This window comes from Balaenoptera ricei, chromosome 3 (genome assembly GCF_028023285.1).
Source record: "Balaenoptera ricei isolate mBalRic1 chromosome 3, mBalRic1.hap2, whole genome shotgun sequence".
Taxonomy (NCBI): Eukaryota; Metazoa; Chordata; class Mammalia; order Artiodactyla; family Balaenopteridae; genus Balaenoptera; species Balaenoptera ricei.
The window spans coordinates 111,196,576-111,219,884 of record NC_082641.1 but is presented as its reverse complement, the minus strand read 5'-3'; the positions used below and the strand labels follow the sequence as shown (position 1 = coordinate 111,219,884).

At 51.9% G+C, this 23,309-nt stretch overlaps 2 protein-coding genes across 7 annotated transcripts; one reads left to right on the top strand and one right to left on the bottom strand.

The window, feature by feature from the left end:
• Positions 1–204: 204 nt before the first annotated feature.
• On the top strand, positions 205–11,466 carry SHROOM1 (shroom family member 1). 6 transcript variants are annotated; one of them, XM_059919462.1, is made up of 9 exons: positions 205–267; positions 597–848; positions 4,305–5,315; positions 5,407–5,462; positions 5,686–5,895; positions 6,094–6,666; positions 6,755–6,896; positions 6,977–7,249; positions 7,370–8,270. In XM_059919462.1, exons 3-9 carry the CDS (start codon positions 4,347–4,349, stop codon positions 7,700–7,702), a joined length of 2,556 nt encoding a protein of 851 aa, XP_059775445.1. In that variant the 5' UTR covers positions 205–267; positions 597–848; positions 4,305–4,346; the 3' UTR covers positions 7,703–8,270. The 6 variants fall into 6 exon arrangements, with proteins under 6 accessions (XP_059775445.1, XP_059775447.1, XP_059775448.1 ...); XM_059919464.1 differs by lacking the exons at positions 205–267; positions 597–848; positions 7,370–8,270 and adding an exon at positions 11,346–11,466 and having other exon boundaries at positions 4,221–5,315; XM_059919465.1 differs by lacking the exons at positions 205–267; positions 597–848 and having other exon boundaries at positions 4,222–5,315; positions 8,014–8,059.
• A 2,066-nt stretch (positions 11,467–13,532) lies between these two features.
• Positions 13,533–17,151, bottom strand: SOWAHA (sosondowah ankyrin repeat domain family member A). Its single transcript, XM_059917052.1, has one exon. It carries the CDS (start codon positions 16,758–16,760, stop codon positions 15,051–15,053), a length of 1,710 nt encoding a protein of 569 aa, XP_059773035.1. The 5' UTR covers positions 16,761–17,151; the 3' UTR covers positions 13,533–15,050.
• Between the last annotated feature and the right edge of the window lie 6,158 nt (positions 17,152–23,309).

Genomic DNA, 23,309 nt, shown 5'->3' with positions numbered 1-23,309 from the left:
TTCAGCTGGAGCAAGAGGTCTGTGCCCGGCGGGGGAACGAGCGTCCAACCCCTGGACCCAGGTCTAGGCCGGCAAGCGGACACTACGAAGGGGCGGGCGGCTCCCGGGGTAGCGCCGCCGCTCCGCGCTCCCGCCCCCGGGAGCCGGACGTGGCGCCTCCCCCGCTGCAGCAGGAGCCTGGAGGTGGGGTCGGGAGCCCGAGGCCGGGACTCTGATGTCACCGCGCGGCCGCGGGCGCCCAGGAGCGCGTCTCGGGTTGGAGCTCAGGTACTCGGTGAGGCCGGGGGCCGGACGGCCGGGAGTGGGCGGCGGAATAGCCCTTCCCGGGGGCGGCAGGGCGAGCCCCGCCGCTAGGAGTGGGTGGGGTGGCTGGGGCGCCGCGGAGCAGCCCGCGCGTCGTTGGGTCTGGAGGGGTTGGGCTCCGCGCGGAGTCTGGTCTGCGCGAGTCAAGGCCCTGCGCGCTTGGCCCCTTCGCAGAGGGGTGGGGGGCGCAGAGCCGGCAACAGCGGGAGCTGCTGGGGGGCGCGCCCGGGGGACCCGAGCACGCAGTGGGGTCTCACCCTGCAACCTCCGGCTCTCGCCTTTCGACCGCGCAGCCACTGGGGAATCCTGGCCTCTCCGGTCCACGATCGCGCTGTCCCCTGCGCCCGTTCTGAGCCCTCCTTCCCCGACGGTGAACCCAACCAACAGGAAAGGCCGAGAAATGCGCCGGCCAGGGGCCATCCGCTCTCCCAGCGTCCCCGAGGCCTCGCTCTCCAGCCGCACCGCGTGACTTTGTCGCCCCCTGTGGCCGCCAGGCCTGCGCCTCTTTCCTCCCTGGAGCGCCTCGACTCAGCTTGAAGCCCCAGGTATGTGGTACGATCTCGACCGCGGCTTCCTCTCCCCAAGTGCCGCCAGCATCCCGCGTTTCCTGACCGTGGCACAGAGCTAGAGTCTACGGAGACTGTACGTGTGGGCGGGAGCGAGCTGAGAGCAGACGCTTCGCGACGTGAGCTGTGGTGCTGACAGGCCGGGAGAATGGGGTGCCGGAGGGAACTGGGAGAGCCACGGAACTTACCAAAATGCCTGCCCTTCTAGACCTGGTCTGGAGTGGTGGAATTCAAGACACGGCCCAGGACCTAGAAACTCAGTCCGGCAGGGAGACTGCCGTGCAGGTAGCGCGGCAGTCTCCCTGCCGGACCATCCAGGAGGGGTGGCCTGGACAACCTCTCCATAAGAGAGGGCAGACGTGAGGTGGCCTTTGGGAAAGATATTATTTAATTCCTGATCATTGTTGATCATTTGAGGTTGTCTGCCTTTCTGGTTACCTTACCTGGATCTGCTTCCATTGCCTTTGTGTGATTTCACCCACTGGAAGCTGTCTTCATGGATTTCCCTAAGAACCTCTAATTAAAAACCTGGGTCTGCTTTCTTGCCTGGTCCAACCTCTCTCCTGAGGTCCAGACACACATCTCAACTTACCACCTGCTTGCCAGACTTGCCACAAACACTGCAAAGCCCACAGGCCCCAGACTGAGCACTGGATCCCTTGGCTAGTCCCCGTCTCCGCTTCCTCATTCCTGGGACCGGCACCTCCACCTCCCCAGCCCCTAGCTCTGAACACGGAAGTCATCCTTGTCTCCTTTTCCTCTCTTTCTCTTTGATTCAGGTGATAAGTTTATCGCAAATGACCCCAATACCGCATGACCTCAATCTGGTGGTTTTCTAGCAGGGATTCCACGCTGCTCCCCCTGCCCTGACGGGGCTTGGCAAAAGGTTCTTTGAGTTCTAGCCTCTGGACTTACATTCAATGCAGGCACTGGCTCTGCAGCCCAGCCCACAGCTGACACTAATGCTGATGCTAGGGCTCCTGGCGTGTGGCTACTCCCAGCCAGAAGGCCTGGCTGAACTGCAAGAGGCTCCCTGCAGCCAGACAAGTGTGAAAACTCTTTGCTCTTTGGGCTGAGGCCCCAAAACACACTAAAGGAGCTGGACACTCCTGGCATAACAGGTTCTACAAAGGGCACAGTGTGAGCATCCTGCATGGGTATCAGGTGCTTGGGTTACCACTGCAAAAGCATCCTCGAGACAAGTTAAGGTCAATAAGAAAATGTACACACATTTTAGTTATCCATTTGAGCTGTTTTTATTTGGTGAACTCAGAATCCTTTAGCAGTCAGTAACTCACAAATAAGATAGAATTTTCAAGGCCTTTTTTGAGGAAACATCTTTGTATTAGAACAGTTACCCATGCCTATAGATGCAGCGAAAGTCAAGAATGGGTGGCATGAGCCAGGGTAAACAGTGCTCCCAAGCAGGGCTCAGAAGGATAGGAAGAGAGAGAGCTATTGTCTGGGTGGCTAGGGGTGGTTACCAAGAGGAGGTGACTGTCCTCCCAGGGGCTGCTACTCAGAGCAGCTTCTTGTCTTTCTGAAGTTCAGGGAGTATAAACTACTTTGCAAAAATGGTCCCCAAGCCTGAGTGAAGACCAACCTGCAGGGCTGGCCTTAGTGGGCACAAAGATGCCTCCAGGTGGGTGATGTCAAGATGTTCTGGTACCAGGTCAGCTAAGATCCCCTCCTGGGAATGTTGGAGGTACTGCTTCGCCCTTTTAGGAAACATCATATTCTCCCACCACTAACCTCCCTACCTGCCCTATCCAGCAATCTGTAGCATCTGGGGTCTCAGGGAATGGGGTAGAGGGTGATCCTGAGCTCCAAAAAGTGTCTGGAGGCTCACGTAAGTCTGTTTTTCAGTTTCCACCCAACTGTGGGCCACCCTCCTCTGCAATCCCAACCAAGCAGCTCAGGGAAGGCAAGCCCGCCCCCCACCCCACCCCCAAAGTCCCTATAGCCCATAGAGAGCCCTCAGTTCCCAAGACTCAAAGCTGCTTTCACCCCTGACCCAGGCACACCCACCTAGCTCCTCCCCTTGCTCCCCCTCCTGCCACTGGGGAAGTATTGATTTCTGGCCATTCCTGTTCCAAGCTGTGCTTGCCTGCTCTTTGATTCCTAATAACCTGAGTAACCCTGGTCAGTGTCCATGGGTGGCAACTGCCTCACCCATTCTGTCCCCTTTCTCAAAAAGACTAATAGGGAGAGAAAAGTGGGTAGAAGCAAAGAAGCCCTCAACCTTCTCCACCAAAGCCATCCCCATCTACTCTCTGAAAGGCTGCTCCTTTCCTTGTCATTCAACAAATACTTAACATCGACTACGTGCCAGGCACTGAGGGTACAGAGATGAGTAAGTGCAGGGCCTGTCCTCAGGAAGCTCAGGGGTGGGAATGGGGAGAGGGAATCAAAGCAAGCCAACAATCACAATGCAGGGCGATGAGTGCTGTGATGCAGGAAGCTCAGGACACTGCAGGGATCCCAAAGGGTCAGGAGACCTCTAAGCTGAGCCCTATAGGAGGAGCAAGAGTGGCAGGACAAAGAGGGGGTGAGCCTGTCATTCCTAGACAAAAGGCAGAGAGTCTCCCAAGCAGGGGCCATATTAGCCTGGAATCTGCCAGTATTTTGAAGAGGTGGGGGCGATTGTTTCCCATAGTGGAGGCTGGGCTTTGTTGGAGGCTCAGGCCCCTGGGGGCTGGGGGTGAACTGGCTTTCAGCAGGGTTTGCTTCTAGGAAATTGATTCTGGCTGCAGTAAGCTTGGAGGCAGGCCCAGATTCCAGGCAGGGCTCTCTGCCTCTTACCAGCTGTGTGCCTCTGGGCAAATCATTCCCCCTTCAGAACTTCAGTGTCCTCATCTGTGAAATGCAGACAGCAGTTGTGCGGTTCAAGATAAATATTTATTCAAAGCACCTGGAACATAACTGGCCCAGAGGGAGGGAGGAAGGCTGTGAAGCTGCCCCTGCCACCTGACCTGGGTCTTTCCCCCTCCTTTCTTGTCTCCCCTGTGATCTCAGATCGTTCTTGACCATTGTTTATCAGGGAAAGATCACATGGAGAAGCTAACAAAGCAGCCAGGAAGCAGCCAGGGTGGGACAGGGTTGGGGAGGGCAGGAGCATGGGTACATTCTCCGAGCTCCAGGAGGTGCCAGGGTAGAAGCCGGGGGGCTGCGGGCCAGAAGAGCCCCAGCGGGGGATGTGCTAGTCGCCAGTTCCTTCCCCTGAGCTAAGGCCCTCAATCTCCAGAGTTGTTCCCCTGGTCCTACTGCCCTTGCCATTCCAGACTAGGGAGGTGGGGGGGGTGGCGGTGCCAGCGCTAATAAGGGTCGTGCGACTAGGGAGGGGATGTGTAAGCATGTCTGTGTTGAAGGTGCCAGAAGGTTGTCCTAACCCTAACGCGGAGCGCCTCACCCACCACCCCGTCTATGCTTTTCCAGGCCCCACGGAGCTGGCCAGCCTCCGCCCGCGTCCGCGCAGCCATGGAGGCTCTGGGTCCTGGAGGCGACTGCGCTTCGCCGGCCTCGTCCACTCGCAGCCTGGACCTGCGGCGGCTGTCCGCGCGCGCCGACTCGGCCTACAGCTCTTTCTCCGCCGCCTCCGGCGGTCCTGAGCCGCGCACGCCGTCGCCGGGGACCCACCAACTTCCCTACCTGGACTGGGACTACGTGCGCGTGGTGTGGGGCGGCCCGGCCCCCGCCGCCGGGCTTCGCACCTCCCCGCAGCCCCGGCCCGCGGCCGCCGCACGCAGTAGGCCTCGTCCCCCCGAGATCCGGGGGACCCCGGGGCCACTCAGCCGCCAGACCACCCCGCTGCTGTACGCGCTGGCGGCCGAGGCGGAGGCCGCGGCGCGGGCAGCCGAGCCGCCCAGTCCGCCCGCGTCGCGGGCCGCCTACCGCCAGCGGCTGCAGGGCGCGCAGCGGCGAGTGCTCCGGGAGACGTCCTTCCAGCGCAAGGAGCTCCGCATGAGCCTGCCCGCCCGCCTGCGGCCCGCGGCCCCCGCGCGGCCCTCCGCCGCGCACCCGCGCTCCGCCTTGCTCAGCCACCCCGGCGGGGAAGCGGAGCCGGCGCGCCCCGGTGCTCCCGCGCCGGGAACCGCCGGCAGGGGACGCCTCGCCAACCAGCAGCGGAAGTGGTGCTTCTCAGAGCCGGGAAAGCTGGATCGCGTGGGTCGGGGCGGTGGATTGGCGGGGGAATGCTCGGGCGAGGCCTGCCCCAGCTCTGGCCTCGCCAGGCCGGAGACCCGGGAATGGCAGCAGCGGACGCTGGCAGAGTTCGAAGGTCACCAGATCAGATGGCTGCCTGCGACCCAGCCCCGAAGCATAGAGGACCCGAAACCCCGGGCCTTGAGGCTCAGCAATGCCTATAGGCCTGCCGGTCGGAGTCGGAGCGCTTCGGGGGAAGTCTTGTCCCCCTGGGGAAGTCCAGGAGGGGTCATGCCCATTGCCCAGGTATGGAAGATAGGGGCTGCAAGCTTGGCTTGGGGGCATCCAGAAGATTGAAAACTTGAGCAACATTTCATCCAACTGCTTGCCTTTCCAGGCTGTTCACCAAGGAGCAGAAACCCCCAGACCATTGTTTCAGACCAAACTTTCCAGGTGAGAGACATGGACCACTCTGGGGACTGAAAGCTGGGGGGAGGCAGCTTTCACAGCTCTTGCTCAAGAAGGAAGAGGGCCTCCCACTCACCCTCACTTTGAGCCTTCTGTCTTTTGCAAACCACATCCCCTAATCCCACCCCAACACCCTACTGTCCCTCTGGTGCAGAACCAGAATCTTCCTTCCTGGTCCCTGTGGTCAGTGTGGGGTCCCTGCTTCCAGGTTCCTGGCTCAGAAGGAAGTTGCAGTGGTGTGTTCTGCAGAGGGCCTCCAGAGAAGTCCCTCTGACTGTGAGCAGAGGGCCTCAGAGAACTGCATCGTGTCTGCCCGGCTCCCATTCCTTCCTGATGATGAAGTTTTCCTGGAAGAAGCCCCGATGGTCAGAATGAGATCACCTGCAGACTCCCATGCTCCCCTGGGGCTCCCAAACAGGTGAATTCCCTCAGGCTTTCAAGCAGTGAGATACCCCCTTCCTACACACATCTACAAAATGCTGGAGGGGCAGGGAACCCTCTCCTGGCTGGTGGCTGGGAGCCAGGGGGGTGAGGTGGGGGAGGTAGATGGCCCTTGGAGGCCACCACTTATCTTTGGCCAGAGCTTTTTCTGATTTAGTGTCTCTTCCACTTCCAGTGTCCATGCCTCTGACCAGCAGTACGGAGCTGGCTTGGGTCAGAGGGCTGACCAGGCTATAATCCCCTCAGAGCAGCCCCTCCATGAGCACCCAGAGACTGAAGGGGCGGATGACTGTTGGCAGGGGGTAAACAGTTCTGTGAGTGTCTCCAGGCCTACATGCTGTAGTCCCTCTGGGACTGCAAATGGTGACATCGCAACCTTTGACCCCACTGGACTGCTGACCACTGATCCCCCCACAGCTGCAGAGACTGACCCCCTCAAACCTCTCCCAGGTGATGCCCTGAGACCTCCAGGCAATGATACCCCGGGGCCTTCTGACCACACTGCCCAGGCTTGGGGCACTGGCCAGACTGGCTCCAGGTCAACATGGCCCAGTCCACGCCTCGAGGAGCTGGTTCAGGAGCTGGCCAGATTGGATCCCTCTCTGAGTGACACTCTCACCTCCTATCCCAGCCCAGAGCCATCCCTGGGCCTGCTGGATGGGCTGATTCCTTTAGCTGAGGTCTGGGCTGCAATGAGGCCAGCCTGTGGAGAGGCTGGAGAGGAAGCAGCTGGTACTTCTGAGTCAGGGTGAGTGAGGGGTACCAGGGACTCAGGGGATTCTAAGCCCCTGCAGCCTGGGGCAGGACGACCCAAGGAACTCTGGTTTTGTCCCCAGCTCTTACCTGCTTAACTCCACCCAGCGCCTGCCAGCTTCTCAGGAGGAGACAAGGCCTGAAAACCTTACCACCCACGCTGTGCCTGACGAGCCATGCGGCCCGGGTCTCCCCGAGCCAAATTACAGCATCCAAGCCAAGAAAGTGAGTGTGGAGGGGCTATTAGAGGCTGGGCTAAGTCAGGGCTCTGCCTCCAGACTTAAGTACCCACGCCCTCCCTGCAGGTGGAGCTGGCGGACCTCCTCCAAAAGACGCTAAGGGAGCTTCAGGCCGAGCAGGAGCAGCTGCAGGCAGCGGCCCAGGCTTGGGCCAGGCGCGGGGCTGCCCTGGAGGCCGCGGTCGGCCAGGCCTGTGCACCCCACGAGCTCGAGCGGTTCAGCCGGTTCATGGCCGACCTAGAGCGCGTGCTTGGCCTCCTGCTGCTGCTGGGCAGTCGCCTGGACCGCGTGCACCGCGCCCTGGCCCGGGCGGGCGCAGACGGCGACCCTGACGAGCAGGTAACGGGCTTGGGCTGGGGGAGGGCGGGGCGGTGAGGGGCCTGCGGGCTCCGGCTGGAAGCCTCCCGGGAGCGGCGGCGCCCTCGCCCCGCTCACGGCGCCCTCGCCCCGCGGCTCCAGGCCTCTCTGCTGCAGCGACTGGGGCTCCTGCAGCGGCAGCAGGAAGACGCCAAGGAGTTGAAGCAGCATGTGGCGCGGCGCGAGCGGGCCCTGCGCGAGGTGCTGGCGCGCGCACTGCCCGCCGACGAGCTGCGCGCCTATCGCGCCCTGTTGGTCGGCAAGGCCGCTGTTCTGGCCCAGCAGCGCAGCCTGGACGAGCGGGTCCGCCTCCTTCAGGACCAACTGGACACAGTCAGGACCGACCTTGGCCGTCGTCCTCCGACTCCCAGGCCGGCCTGGCCCCCAGGGACCCGTCCTCCGGATAAACCGCCCTTCCCCCCTCCCCTCATCTAGTTACAGGCGGTGGGGGTGAGGAGCATTGCCCCTGCCTCTCACCCACGTGAGTGGGATGACGCTGGTTTATTCGGTGCTTTTCCCTTGGGGTGGGGAAGACCCAGGCCCGGCCTTCCTGGGGTACTTTTTCCAAGTGTTCTCATGTGGCCTTACCGAAGTCTTGCGGATTATTTGGTAATTAACTTATGAATTTTAAAGTCTGCAGTATTTCCCCTTTTCCGTCAGGGTTGGTTGGAGGGAGAGGAGACAAGTCAGAGGAGCACTTCAATTTAAGATGCAAAATGGCCATTTTTTTCCCTCTCAATAAAAAGTTGATGTGAGAAGTGTGCCTATCGCCTGGAGCCTGGCTTGGAGGAGGGATCTTGTTTGCAAACTACAGACGCCTGCCAGACTAGAGCAGAAGACAGATTTGTTGGAGGACATCACTCAGGCCTGGGGATCCCTAGAAAGACTGAAGAAACAGGCTTGAAAACTGGAGGGGCCAAGCAGATGCTGTCACCAGTAGTCCCTAACTATTCTGGTGACTGCATTATTACCACGAAAGCCTAGGCCTGATTGGCTGAGGCCAGGTCTCTTTTGCTGGTTTTTACCTAAGCCTCCGACATGAGTAGTATAGTGGAAGTGGGGGACTGCCTCCCTTCAAGACTCAAGGGATAGGGAACTTCCCCAAATGGAAAATGGATTCAGATGCTTTGCTGCCTAAAAACCCTGATGAATGTCAAGTACACTTGGACATTTGGGGACATTCATTCCAAGACCCAGAAAGAACTTTCTTCCTCTTCCAATTATGTTGGATAATTGGATAAACTGAATTTATCCGCCTTTCCTTTAGAGTCCCCACTAGGTCACCCAGGCTTAAGGAGGGCAGTTGGGGGGATGGGAGCTGAAGGCGAGTCATGGGGGACCTGGAGACCTATTATTGTGGGATGGTGCTGAGGACCTGCAGAGGCAGCTTTTCTTGTGTTCTGGAGATGCCAGTTTGGGGATGGGCTAAGGTTGGGAGTTAAGGGCTAGAGTGCTATGAAACAGGACACACACTCCCCTCTGTTTGTGTGTCAGTCCTGTGTACATAGAATCAATGTTCAGTTCTCAAATATACATTGAAAATCTGCCTTAGTATTTGTAGCTGCTAAGGCCAGGGACAAGAACATGCTTCATGTAAATGTTCAGTGTATTTTTGGAAGCTGGGCACATTAATAGGCATGTGTATGTGTATCTAAAGCCAACAGACCTCAAAGTGAGAAATCTCTGCTTCTGGGCTCGTTTTCTGATGCATATTTCACTAAGTGCAACTGGTTGGGAATTTTAAATGGTCGTATTCATGCCAAAAGCATTAGTTATAACAGTCGCGCTATTGAGCACAGAACAATGCTCACATTGTGCCTTTTTATAAAAAACATATGGGGCTCCTGCTGATTCTAACATTATGCTTTGCTTTTCTCCTTTGAACGCTGTGGGCGGGGCCTCCGCTCCAATATCCTCTGCCTAGCAGGGCAGCTCGCTTCGAGACGCGTTCTGGATGGAATCTACTTATTTCTGGCTTTTGCCTTGTACAGTCCCCATTGCATTCTCCCATTGTGATATACTTAGAAACACACTTAACGTCGTCCATTAGGCCAGTGGAAATGGTGTATTTCAGACAAAACACTCCCAGCCCGGGATGGGCATGAGAAGCAGCGTCTGCCATTGTCTGGTTAAACTGCACTTTGGTTCTTTGCTGGTTTTTGCCATGGGGAAATATGAGGCTTCTGTGCTTGTCTCTACCAGATGGAGGGGGCCCACAAAAGTAGGGCCACAACCCCTGCGCCTGTCCTTCCATTTTGCCTCCGTCTCCTTCCTGCCCCAGTTTATCTCCCTTCCACACCCCGTTATTCCTTCAGAGGGCAAGAATGAGCTCAGCATACGCGTTCGATATTGGCATCACAGACTAAGACTAGGGGTGGGGTGGGGGCCAGTACCAGAAGTCCGGTGAATTCCACCCTCCTGGACACTGCCAGCAGAGGGCACTGTTTTCCTCATGATGAAAGCTTCTAGCCACGCTTTACCACCCGCAGCCTCCCCAGCTACCAGGCCCTCTGGGCCAGCCACAGGGACGTTGCCTTGTCCTGAGCAGTGTCCCTGTTGGACGTGAAGGCTGGGGCTAAGCCTTTGTGTCTGTCGGAAAGAAATCCCGGCCCGCCAGTTATGGGAAGGTTGGCTCCCTTTCCTTTGCCACTAAGCCTTCGTTCGAAAGTCGTTGGCTAATGAGGAGTGGGAAGGGGGAGGCTGGGGGTGTTGATCTCGAGGACCAGTATCAAAAAGAGCCTTACGTAGTTCCCCACGGTGGAAAACAGGGTTTCTTGGGTCTCTGTTGGGGTTTCTGTCCGCACCTCCCCAAGCCGCCCGCGCCCGCCGCCGCCGCCTGCTGGTCCCGCCCCCAGCCCTGAGGCCTGCAGCGCCCCGCCCCGATTGAGCAGAGCGCGGTTGTTGCCTGGCAACTGGCAGCCCCGGGGCCTCCCTCCTCTCCTACTCGCCTCATCCCGCCCCACGCCGTTCCTAATATGGATGTAATTAGTGCACTTTTTACCTTCTGACTGTAAATTGGAAACAGTAGGGAAGCAAGGTGCCGTGGTGCCCAGACCGACGCGCAGTCTGGCTGGAGCAGCCTGCTCCTCACACCACGTACCTCGGCGAGCGGCTGGCGTGAACCTCAGGCATCCTCACGGGAACAAATTACCTTGCTGTTCAGTCACGTGTAATTCAGAAGCTTACGAGGACATTTAGGTCAAATGTGGTTGAGGACCGCAGAGAGAAGAGGTGAAATGCTGTAAAGCAATCCTCCCAACGACCCCGTAGCGTTACTGTCACAGCCTAGCTACAGTTTAGACGGACAGTCATGATGGGTGTTTACCTGTTGTCTTTGAAACTTAAGTCAGCACTGACTTCTCACTAGGAGGACTTTTTCCTCCCCTTCTTGAGGAGAGGTCCAGACATCTCTCTCTCTCCTCCTCCTCTTCCCTCTCTCCCTCTCTCTCCCTCTCTCACTATCTCTTCCTTATTTCCTCTTTCCTGTAGTAATATCTGAGGCCACCTCTGCTCCACAGGTTCAAGTCCAGGGGTGTGGCAGTTCTGGAAAGGTGACTCCAGCCACAGAGGTTCAAGGCAAAAAGCTATCTGGAGAGCGACAGAGTCTATTTATTAAACCATTTTAAAAGGTCAAATAATTTCTTCCAGCAAAAGGCAAAGAAAAGGGGGGAAATATGGGTCCGGGGTAGGCCCAGCTTTAAAACCGTGTGTGGAGGGGTGCTTCCAGTCCAGAAGGCTGAATGACTGCTTGTTTAGGACTGGAAGTTGGGGGCAGGGATGCTAGAGGAATGTGCATTAAGAAAGGCATTGTGATATTTTAAATAAAGCGATATTTCCCTTTTGTGGGGAAACATTTTTCCTAGTAGAGTCAATGTTGTTGTTTATATATACAAATACTAACATGGTAAAAGAATGGTGATCATGTAGAACAACGTCACGAATCAGAGATATTTGGTTTTGGAATGCAGCCAGATATCCCTTTGGGACCAACTCGGCACTCCTGGTAATATTTCAGGATGGTGTTGCAGTTCACAGACGACTTTACCTACTCATTCCCTGTGTTCCTTCCTCCCCACAGCCTGTAGGATATGTACTGCCAGTTCCACAGAGAGGGAGATGGAGCTTGGAGACTTGGGTGACTTGCCTAAGGTCACTAAATGAATAAAGAGCTGAGATGAGACCACCTTGCTTTTCTGCAACTGGATACTGTAATGGAAAAGAGCAACAGGATGCCATCCTGACTGTGAGAGTTACTAGCTGTGAGGCCTGTACAAGTTACTTACAGTTTCTCTAAGCTTCAGTTTCCTCACTTTAAAAATCAAGATACTAACAGTGCATACCTTGTAAGGTGGTAGTTAATACCTGCAAAGTGTTTACAACTGTGCCTGGGACTTAGTAAACACAGGTCATATATGTGTTACCCATACCCTGGTCTCTATTAGGTTAGTAACATGTGCTCAAGAACAACCTCCAGGGACTTCCCTGGTGGTCCAGTGGGTAAGACTCCACGCTCCCAATGCAGGGGGCCCAGGTTCAATCCCTGGTCGGGGAGCTAGATCCCACATGCAGGCTGCAACTGAGAGTCTGCATGCCGCAACTAAAGATCCCACGTGCCACAACTAAGACCCAGTGCAGCCAAAATAAATATTTTTTAAAAAAGAAAAAAGAACAGCTTCCATCTTCCTTAGAGGAAATGTACAATTGTATTAAAAACTTGCTGGGGCTTCCCTGGTGGCGCAGTGGTTGAGAATCTGCCTGCCAATGCAGGGGACACAGGTTCGAGCCCTGGTCTGGGAAGATCCCACATGCCACGGAGCAACTAGGCCCGTAAGCCACAACTACTGAGCCTGCGCGTCTGGAACCTGTGCTCCGCAACAAGAGAGGCCGCGATAGTGAGAGGCCCGCGCACCGCAATGAAGAGTGGCCCCCGCTTGCCTCAACTAGAGAAAGCCCTCGCACAGAAACAAAGACCCAACACAGCCAAAAAAAAAAAAAAAATTAAAAAAAAAAAAGCTTGCTGTGGGGGCTTCCCTGGTGGTGCAGTGGTTAAGAATCCGCTGGCCAATGCAGGGGACACGGGTTCGAGTCCTGGTCCAGGATGATCCCACATGCCCCAGAGCAGCTAAGCCCGTGCGCCACAACTACGGAAGCCTGCGTGCCTAGAGCCTGCGAGCCACAACTACCAAAGCCTGCACGCCTAGAGCCCGTGCTCCTCAACAAGAGAAGCCACCGCAATGAGAAGCCCACGCACCGCAATGAAAAAGTAGCCCCCACTCACTGCAACTAGAGAAAGCCCGCGCGCAGCAACAAAGACCTGGTGCGGCCAAAGAATAAAAATAAAAATAAAAAGCTTGCTGTGGACATGACTCATACACATCTACATCAGCGATTAACTCTTGCCCCATTAAGAGGAGTGATTCTGTTCCCTGTGATAATTTTAACCAGCTAAATTACCTTAACCAATGAACAACTATTTTTTTGTCAGTTGTTGGAAATATCCTTCCACAGGTGTACCTCCTGTTAGTCAGATATTGTTCTTGAAAACTTTCCATATGCATATCAACTGTAATTTCCTACTGACTTACAGTTTCAGAAAGTTTTAGCCTGCAAGGGAAAAGCAGTGGTTTCTAACACCTGAATTTTAGGCTTATTGATCCTAAACTCTTGCCAAATGTTTTTATTTCACTGGGCAGGCTTGCAGCACACCCTTCTGAAACACAAAGATTCTTCTGGCGGTTCAAGAACCCTCCTCTGATTTAAGTGTGCCATAAACATTAGTTATTGTTATTACTACTTTGCAGGTTTACATTTTGTCTTTCTCAAAGCTGGTCATCCCTGTGTGTGTGACCTTTGTTACCTGTCTCAGTCAAGCCTCTCTTTTACCATGAAAAATCTCTAATATTTTATCCTGTCCTAGACCTTCAGCTACTGAGATTGCTTTAATTATTACCTCCTGTCTTTTTTTTTTTTTTTTGGCAGAGGGAGAAGATTTAATTTTCATTTTGAAATAATTTATGCAGCTTAGCTAGAGTTCCAAGCAAGGAAGGTGGGAGAGGTCAGATCCGGGCCTACATTTACCTACAGTTTTTGGCTACCATATCCATGTTTGGTTGACTCCTTTATTTTGCAGAGAAATCCAAATTCTTTCAATAGTAGAATGCTTGAAAGAGGCAGAAGGATGAGGAGAAAAGAAGTGAAAAGAAAAGCAAAATACAGTAGCAAGTACTGTAGAATGTTTAAGGGAAGTACATCATCACACAAGCAGGAACAAAATGGGAGACTTTATTTCATTGCTTAAATCAGAACATTCCATGAAAGACTGCCTTAAATTATTTCAGAGGCCTCACTGATACATATATGGGAGGGGAGCCCCAGTACCCTGTGCCACAAAAACTATTTGGTATAACTAATGACATGCAAACCCAATTTGCAAAAGCAGAGCATTATTACAATATGATATAAAAAGGTTGGTTGAGCAAATAGATTCCACATCTTTAAAATGGCAAAAGAGCCATTTTAATTACACTGTGTTGAACCTGAGAAATCTTGGCAATACTTAAAACCTTCTCAATTACAAATAGAAGCAAAGATACAGATGAATCAAGCCACCCCTCTCTAAGGTCACTGAGCAAGGAGATTCTGCATTTGCTATTTTGGAATAAGTTGTTTGCTTTCAGATGGCTTCTTAAAATGGATATCACATACCTTTCGCTTGTACGGAACTTTCATATAAAATAGTTGCTCCTTAATTGTATCTGTTACGATTTAACCAGTGATTTTTCTAGTGTTATGCTATGACATTTTTTTCTTTGAATGTTCACCTACTGCACTGAAAGGCTCAGCTGGATTTGAAAGCCACAGATTCAGAAATATGGCACAATGGTGCAATTCACAAATAAATCACACTTTAAAAAATTAAATATTCATGCCGTATCAAAGTAGCCAGCCACCAGTGCCAAAGACACACGTTTATATTTCACCATAAAGACAACCACAAATTAAAAGTATTTGCCAAAGTATCTCTTTTCTCTCATTGTTAAATCACTTTTACTCCCAAGATGTACTTGTTTTCTAATATTTAGCATTCTCAGTACAACTGAAATTAATTACATTCACAATGGTCACATTCTGTGTTCAAGAGTCTCTGGAATCTTGATTGCCTAAAATGAGGTAGATAACCATTCAAGGGTTTTGTTGGTTGGGACTAATTTCCTTTAGATCTTGATCATCTTTTTTTTTTTTTTTAATAGAATTCCAAAATATTTAGCAAAAGATTGAAAATGTCTGAGCATTTTGGAAAAATATACTTTCAAAAGGTTTTTTTATGAAAGTTGTTTTACCTCATTTCAATTTAAAAACAGGATAAAAGCATCAAATTACAAAAGCACTACATATCTTAAAGCTGACAATCCATCATCACACAAAGCTCTAATTCTGGCTTGGGAGTATATAGATGCAGAGGCATCGGGTTAAATCATTCAGGGGCCAGACCAGCTGCTGCCCCTTAACCTTTGATACTAAATTTCAAATTTCCTCTAAAGTTCAATCCTGACTTCTGTAGTTCTTCATAGGAGGCTCTCACAGAGATCTTGAATCCCATCTCTGGAGAAAGATCAAGCTTCAGACAGAAGCTGGAGGCGTAGGCCCACTTGGGTAAAACAGGCTGCAGTGGACAAAGTTGGAAACAAGATGGAGCCGAAGGTGTCGGACCGCCGTCTTGGGCAGGCTTAGACTGTGAGAGGCAGGCCCGATTAGAGCAACTAAGCCGTAGCCTCGGGAACCGTCAGGTTGCTGGCGGTAGGCTGGGTACTAGACCAGCCAAGGGCCCCGGAGTGGGTCGACGGGAGATTTCTGAAAAGACCTGCAGACTACTGCGGGTTTTTGTCTTTTTACGAGGAGCCATGGGCGAGGCACCCAAGAATTTGCTTAAGGAGCCCGACTTCCTCATGCCTCGAGCCAGATCCTGGAGCATCAGGTCGTCGGCCAGGACGCCCAGAAACGCGCTGGTGGTGGAACTGAGGATGGTGGCGGCCACCTGCACCGGGCGCCGGGCCGCAGAACTGCCACTACCACCACCGGTCGCATCGGGCTCGGTAGAGCTTCGCAGGCCGGGGTCGCCAAGTAGGCGGCGCAGAGCATACGAGGCGCCGGACGGCAGGTACTGGTAAGCGCGCCTCCCGCTGTGGTCACGCACGTGCACCTGCGCACCTAATCGGACCACCAGCAGCACCGCTGCATCCTCGTGGCCATGCAGAGCCGCCAGGTGCAGCGGCGTGTAGCCACCGTGTGAGCGCGCGTTCACGTCGACCCGCGCGCCTCCACGCCGCGCGATCTCCACCAGCTGCTGCACCATCTCGAGGTCGCCACTCTTGGCGGCCCAATGCAGGGCCGTGAAACCAGACATGAAGTCGCGTTTGGCCGCCAGGCCGAGGTCGCGCAGCAGCAGCCCGTGCAGCTGGTGGGTCCAACGGCCCCCGGCAGCCCGCACTAGCCACTCGTGTTCGGCCGGCTCCAGGGGTACGGCGGACGGCGGCGGTGCGGCGGGCACCTCCTCGGTGTCGGGGCTCAGCAGGCGAGGGCCGGCGCGCGACAGGCGCCTCAGGTGCGGGGAGCGGCCGGGGCCCAGGCTGAGGCCCAGGCCGGACTCCTCTACTGAGAGCCGCCGCAGCAGCAGAGGGGAGCTCCGTGGGCTGGGCTCCTCCGACAGCTGCCGACGCAGGCCCTGCTCCTCCGCCCGGAGCCGCAGCGCCGCGGGGCCCGGGACGCAGCGCACCGGCAGCATGCAGGGCTTTTGCGGCAGCGCGCGCGGAGGGGGTGGTGGCGGCCCTTTTGAAAGCCCAGGCGCAGGTTCCGGGTCTGGCGGTTCTGCATGGGGCAAAGCTGCCTCCGACGGTGCCGTGGACGGTGGGGCTACGTCTGCAGAGAGTTCCTCGGAGGGCTGGGCCAGCTCAAAGGCTGTAATCTGGGGGTCCGAGGGCATCCCTGACTGCCGGGCTGGGACTAACAGCAGCCCCTTAGTCAGCTGAGTGGGCTCAGAAGCCGGAGCCCCGGGGGTGTCCTGTGGCTCTGATGGCGGAGCCGGGTCCTCAGGTGGTTCCACCGCCCTCTGCGCGGAGGCCAAGGATGGAGCCCCCGAAGCAGCGGTTTCCCCCTGTGAGACGGAGGTGATCTTCGACGGCGGGGCTGATGCCCCCGGGGTGCTCGGGAAGCAGGAGGGTAGGGGCTCTGGTCCCTCCCGGGGCCGCGGCTTCTTCCTCAGCACCACAAATTTGACGCCGTCGAGCTCCTTCACCACGGCCACGTCGTTGACAAACTGCTTGAAACGGTCCCTGCGGGCGGCGCGGCCGCGTGGGTCGCCGGCATCCAGCAGCGGCTTGAAGCGGCTCAGCAGCTCAGAGTTGCGCACCTTTCCGCCGTTCTCCTGCAGAAAGCCCAGCACTGCCGCCTGGCTCACCCCGGCGGCCGCAGCGGCCGCGGCCGCGGCCAGCGCCATGGTCAGTCCGGTCCCGCAGGGGAGGCGGGGCCTCCCCCTCCCACCGACCAGCTGTTCCCGGTTGCTGGGCAGGTGGACGTCGCGGCGCCAGCTGGGACGCACTGGAGCCGGGGTTCCAGGAGTCACGTCCGCCTCGGCCAGGCTCACCTGATCGTTTTCAACGAGGCGTAACGGGCGTGTCCCTGACGCTGAACCTCGGTCATGCCTGCGCCGCGGGGCCCGGCAGTCTCCTGGAAAAAGGAGCTGGGGGCCGCGGCGCGCGCCCCCCGCCGCCGCCCCGCGGGGCTCCCAGTCTTCGGGGGTAGGTTTCTGCCTTTATATTCTGTCCAATGGGCGCTGGGCTCCATCCCCCGTGCGCGGTGCTCGCCTTACCGGTGACAGCTGCCACCAGGGACGCGGTGGGAGTGGGGGAGCGGAAATTCTCCACCGCCCCTCCCAACTCGGGAATTAAAGGCGCAGTGCCAGGCTCGGCTCTGGGTTGCTAGGTGGGTGTGTTCCCCAGGGATGCCGCGGTCGACCGGCGAGGCAAGGATTTTTATTCCTTTCAGAAATATTTAACCACCACAAAATACCGGGCGATTGCTTAAAAGCAATAATTTATTTAAAGATCATCAATACCTCTTGAATTGTTGATTGCGTTTCACATAGGAAAACGGCTTCATGCAACTTGCAATAAAGACAGTTTGCTGTGCGTGGCAATGCATGTCACCCGAGGTTTAGAATTTTCTTATGATAAAATAATACATTTTCACATTGAGTTTGGGGAATAAAACCACAGGAAAACGTAAAGAAGGAAAAATATCACTTGAAATCACCATTAACATTTTGACTATTTTTCTTCTCCCTCCCCCATACACATGCATATACATGTTTATGCTTTAAAATATGAAAGTAAAATTGGAATCATGCTATGTTTTTAAAAGTTCACTTACTCCACAAGTATTTGTTGCTCACCTAGTTTGTGCCAGTACTTTTTCAGACTGTGATACATCGATTAGCAAGACAGATAAAAACCCCTGACCTAATGGAGCTCCCATAGCGGGCTGGGGGGAAGGTGGGGAGGGACAAAGAGAAGTGATATGGTAATCTGAAAATTGTATAATATGCTAGAGAAATACTATGGAAAAAATAAAGCAGAGTAAAATAGAGGGGCAGGTTGCAAGTTTGAACCCTGTGTTTAGGGGGTAGGACTCACTGTGAAGGCCACAATTAAGCAAGGACTTGAAGAGATCAGGGACTTAAGTAGCTACGTAGGAGAAGAAGCTTTTTCAGCAGAGAGACCAGCCAGGGCAAAGGTGGGATCAATTTCTTAATTTACAAACACAGTACTACAAATATATAATCAGAGGCACCTAGTACTTAAAGAGAGCAAGACTCTGGAATCTTGCTCTCTTGCACTTTTTTTTTAAATTAATTTTTATTGGCGTATAGTTGCTTCACAATGTTGTGTTAGTTTCTACTGTACAGCAAAGTGAATCAGCTATACGTACACATATATCCCCTCTTTTCTGAATTTCCTTCCCATTTAGGTCACCACAGAGCACTGAGTAGAGTTCCCTGTGCTATACAATAGGTTCTCATTAGTTATCTAGTTTATGCATAGTATCAGGAGTGTATATATGTCAATCCCAATCTCCCAATTCATTCCACCCAAAATGCCACACTTGAGTGTTAGCTCTACATTGAGCTACTTGCTTGACCTCTCCGTGCCTCAATTTTCTTATCTGTGAAGGGGGAGAATGACAATAATTACACTTACCTCAACAAGTTGTTGTGAGGATTCTGTGAGAAAGTAAACATAAAGCACTTAGAACAATGCTTGGCCCACAGTAAACATTCAAATTATTGGTAGTAGTATAGCCACTACTATTATTCTTACTCATTGAAAAAAAAAAAAGAGAGAGAACGTTCTTCCCTCGTGACGCAGTGGTTAAGAATCTGCCTGCCAATGCAGGGGACACGGGTTCGAGCCCTGGCTTGGGAAGATCCCACATGCCGTGGAGCAACTAAGCCCGTGTGCCACAACTACTGAGCCTGCGCTCTAGAGCCTGCGAGCCACAACTACTGAAGCCCGCGCGCCTAGAGCCCGTGCTCTGCAACAAGAGAAGCCACCCAACGAGAAGTCCGCGCACCACAACGAAGAGTAGCCCCCACTCGCCGCAACTAGAGAAAAGCCCCCGCACAGCAACAAAGACCAAAAGCAGTGAGCGGGGGCTACTCTTCGTTGTGGTGCGCAGGCTTCTCATTGTGGTGGCTTCTCTGGTTGCAGAGCACAGGCTCTAGGCGCGTGGGTTTCGGTAGATGTGGTGTGGGCTCAGTAGTTGTGGCTCATGGGCTGTAGAGCGCAGGCTCAGTAGTTGTGGCACCCGGGCTTTGTTGCTTAGCGGCATGGGGGATCTTCCTGGACCAGGGCTCGAACCCTTGTGCCCTGCACTGGCAGGCGGATTCTTAACCACTGCGCCAGCAGGGAAGCCCAATTTCTGTCTTCAGTTCTGTTTCCAGAATGCATTCAATTTAATCTTCTTTGCAACCTCGTTTTATACTATATTGTGAGCATTTGCCCTAATGACAGTAACTATTCTTTAAAAAAATATGATTTTTTTAATGACAGCATCACATATATATAGTAATACACTTTAATTGTTTTCTTACATTTAATAGTCTACATTGTTTCTGGTTTTTAATTCTTATGGATGGTGTTGCTTATGTATAAAACTTTGTGCACATTTCTGATTAATTCCTTAGGATAGAATCCTACAAGTAGAATTACTAGGTTAAAGGGAATTAATTATTTTAAAAACTCTTGGAAACTTTTCACTAAGTTGTTTTCCAGAAAAGTTACAGCCCCATGAAATTCCCTTGTCTTTCCCTCACTGACATTGAGTAGTATCTTTTCGTTTGTCATTTTGAAAGTCAAAAAATTTGTATCTCATTCTAATTTCCATTTATTTTATTACTAATGAAGTTAAACTTTCCCCCTCGTATTTATTGTCTTTGATTTGTTCTTTTGTGACTTGCCCTTTTCCCCATTTACCCATATTTTCTTGTTGATATGTAGTTATTAACCCTTTATTATATATGTTGTAAATATTTTCCCATTTTGTCGTTTGTCCTTTAATTTTGTTTTCTGATGACACTTTCATTTTTAGACAACTAGTTTTTAATTGCAAATATTGTATCCTTTTAGCTTAAGACTATAAGTGAAAAATACAAAGGTACATCTCCCTTTTAAAGAACTTTTAGCACCAGTTTACCCTGTAGCATCAAGCAGTCTACAACAGAATGACAACAGTATCCTTGGGGAAAGTCCTTGTGTTTTTACCATAGAATTATAAATGTAATCAGCTATCATTTCTCTTTAAATATTACCCCTTCTTTAAACCCAGCTCAAATCCCACCTCGGTCAGGTCTTCTGCAACTGCCCCAGGTGTATCATCCTCTTCACTCTTCTGTAATTTATTTCAATGAACATCTATTGGCTATCTTTGGGTGCAAGGCAGTGAGCCAAGTCTTCTGGGAAGAAGACATAACCTTCCTTTGAACAGCTTACTGCTTAGTGGAGAGAAAAACATAACTAATTGTGTTACATGTCCAAATGAAATGAATGCTCTTTGTGCTTTCTAGCAGGTAGATTCTAAGAGAGGCACCTGGGAAAACCTTCAAGAGACAGGCTGTGAGAACAAGACGGGGAGGGCTTGGAAGTTGGACTGTGACGGCTGAATTCAGGGTAAAGAGTGTCTAGTGTGTTTTCTATTTAGGGTATGTGTCAGAGACACAGAAGAAGATAATGTTTGAAAAGTAATCTGGGGTCATGGATGGAGGACCTTATATGCTAGTTTGGACTTTATCCTGTTTGCAGTAGAATGCCATGGAAACCTTTCTTCTTTTTTCTTTTTAAAAAGTAGCTTTAATTATTTCCTGATTATAACATTAATAATGATGTTTTCCCAATTCTCAGTAGTTTCCAAAATATGGAAAGAACAGATCACATGTTAGAGAGAACCACTCTTAATATTTTTTGGTTTATTCTCTGAGGTTTTCTATTTACATCCATAGATATATAAACAGCCATATATACTGTTCTACACAGATAGAATTAGACCACTAATTGTTCCATAACCAATGCTCCCTTAGCCTGTTGTAACCAGTGCTGATGTGGTGAATGGGTGGAGGAGGGGGCTCTGGAGAGGTGATGACAGGGTCCCTGTGAGAGATGGTGAGGGCCATCCAGCTAGGGCAGAAAGACAGGGATGGGTGACAAAGAAGTTTCAGGAGGAGAACTTGCATTATATTGCCTGTTTTCATTTTTAAAGTCACATTTCCTTCGTTGCCATTTTCATGTCAATAGCTACTTTTTATATTTTATTTTCTTAGCTTTTTCAGGACAAATTGTTGGGTCCCTTGGAAAAATCATTTCCATGATCTCATAGGTAGTGGAGCCTCAATGAACTTGGAATTTGTTACTGCCCCCTCTCCCCAAGGGGAGGAGGGAGAAGATTCCCCTGTTAAAGATCATTATTGATTTTTTGTGGTTTGAGCTCCTTCTGACTATGATCACTAAGAATAGGCAAGAGATTAAATACTTTGCTTGTACTGAATTGCTGGTACAAGCAGAGTTTACTGACAATGCTTAACAGGCTTCAGGCTCTGAGCTATACAAAGAAATGTGCCCAAGGTCACAGTTAATAATTGGCTGAGCCCAAACTCAAACCCCAACCTGTCTGATTCCAAAGCTCATGCTCATTCACTGTGCAAAATTGGATCACCAGTACTTAAGACTGATGTTCTGTATGTTTAATAAATAAAGTAGGGAAGAAGTCGTCAAATAAAAATCTAGCTTAAACCTTTATACTTGTGCATCTGAACGTACTCTGCTTTAATATTTTAAATGATTAGTTTATAGTTTGAGGAGACATTAGGATGAGGATGCCAATGACATCCAGTTCCCCAGGCTGCTTTTAAATTTTGGTGCCTTGCTGCCAGTGAGGCCATCGAATCAATTCTTCCAGTGACCCAGAAGTTTGCCAGTAAACATTAGGAAAATCAAACATAAAATGTATATTTATAGCAAGGGTAAAATTCTATAATGTGTTTTGAACATGGGAGAAAGCAACAAGGACATTTTTTTCCTATCTCAGTAACTTAAATTTGGAGGAGGTCAGGGAAGACGGCCCTTTGCATTTTTAAAGGCACATTTAAAAAAATATATAAAATTAAAACCCTTCATAACTGTATTATATTGTGTTATGTTACATTGTTATATTATGTTATATTGCATTGCCTCTTCCAACCCACAATCTGCTCTGAACTCCATGCCTGAGCCCCATAGAGAGCCGTAGTGGAGGCTTTATGTTTCCAACTGTCTTGTCCCTGTCATGGTGGTGTGAATAGGCCCCTTCCATTAGGCTTAGTCCCCCACAGCCTGTCTCTTCTGCCCCCGGCAGGCTCACCAATGCCTGTAAGGAAGAGGAGTGTCTGGGTCCCCACCAGGCAGGAGCACCAGGGACAGAGGGGGATGGGCTACCCAGAACGGCTGTAAAGGGACTTTGTCCGGATATCAAGCTTTTGCAGTCCTGACTTCAGGAACAAATCATGTTTTGTTCTTGCTTACCAGCCCAGGGGAAGCAAGAGGGCCTCTTTTTTCTCATGCCTGTGACTTGTTAAGCCAGTCCTCTCTAAGGTCAAAGGGACTTTCTTTATGTCTAAATCTTGGTGACAAGTGTCAGATCCTTTGCCTCTGTTATAAACTGAGTTTTCATATCTGTGATTCATTTTTCAGGCTTCTTATCTGACTCCTCAGACTGTTGCTTGGTTGCTTGATAGGGAACGGGAGACTTGGTCCGTGAAGACTTGGAGAGCTGTGTCCTGGTCAGGTGTAGCACAAGAGGATGCCCTTTGCTGCCTTTAGTCATCCCTTCTTGGCCTGTTTTATTCTCATAGACAAGTTTTGACTTAAAAAATTATATATATTTTTAAACCCCCGGAGAGACCTTTTGGGGCTTTCACCTGGGTCAATGTCTACATTAGGACGGCTTAGTTTGAGAGGCCTGCAAAATGTTGTTTTAAACATTTCCTTAATTGTAAAGTAGAGTCCCTGCTTGGGTCAGGGTGGACAAATCAGCAACCCAGAGGCCGGCCTTCCATTCTATTATGGTTACCCATTCAGATGGGCTTGGAGATGACAGCACCAAATGTTTGGATATGTGAAATCTACCAACAGCATCTGGCTTTAGAGATGGACAGGTGGAAATAGCTCAACTCTTCCCTAAACTCTTGTTGCACTAGCATACCGTGTTTATCTTGCCTTCCATGTGGCAACATGGGTAAAGGGAGAAAGAATCCTTAGATACCAACTTATCCAACTTCCTATTCAACGTTTCTAAGAGCTCATTACCAGAGAGCTCAAAATACAATAATTTGAAGTAAGTTATACGAAAAGACTGAGAGTTATATGTTGATGGAGACCCTCCCTTCTAGAGGGAATGTGTTGGGGGGAGGAGTCTAGCTGAGGTCTGTGTAGCAGAGGGAACAGCAAGAGGTGATGTGGGC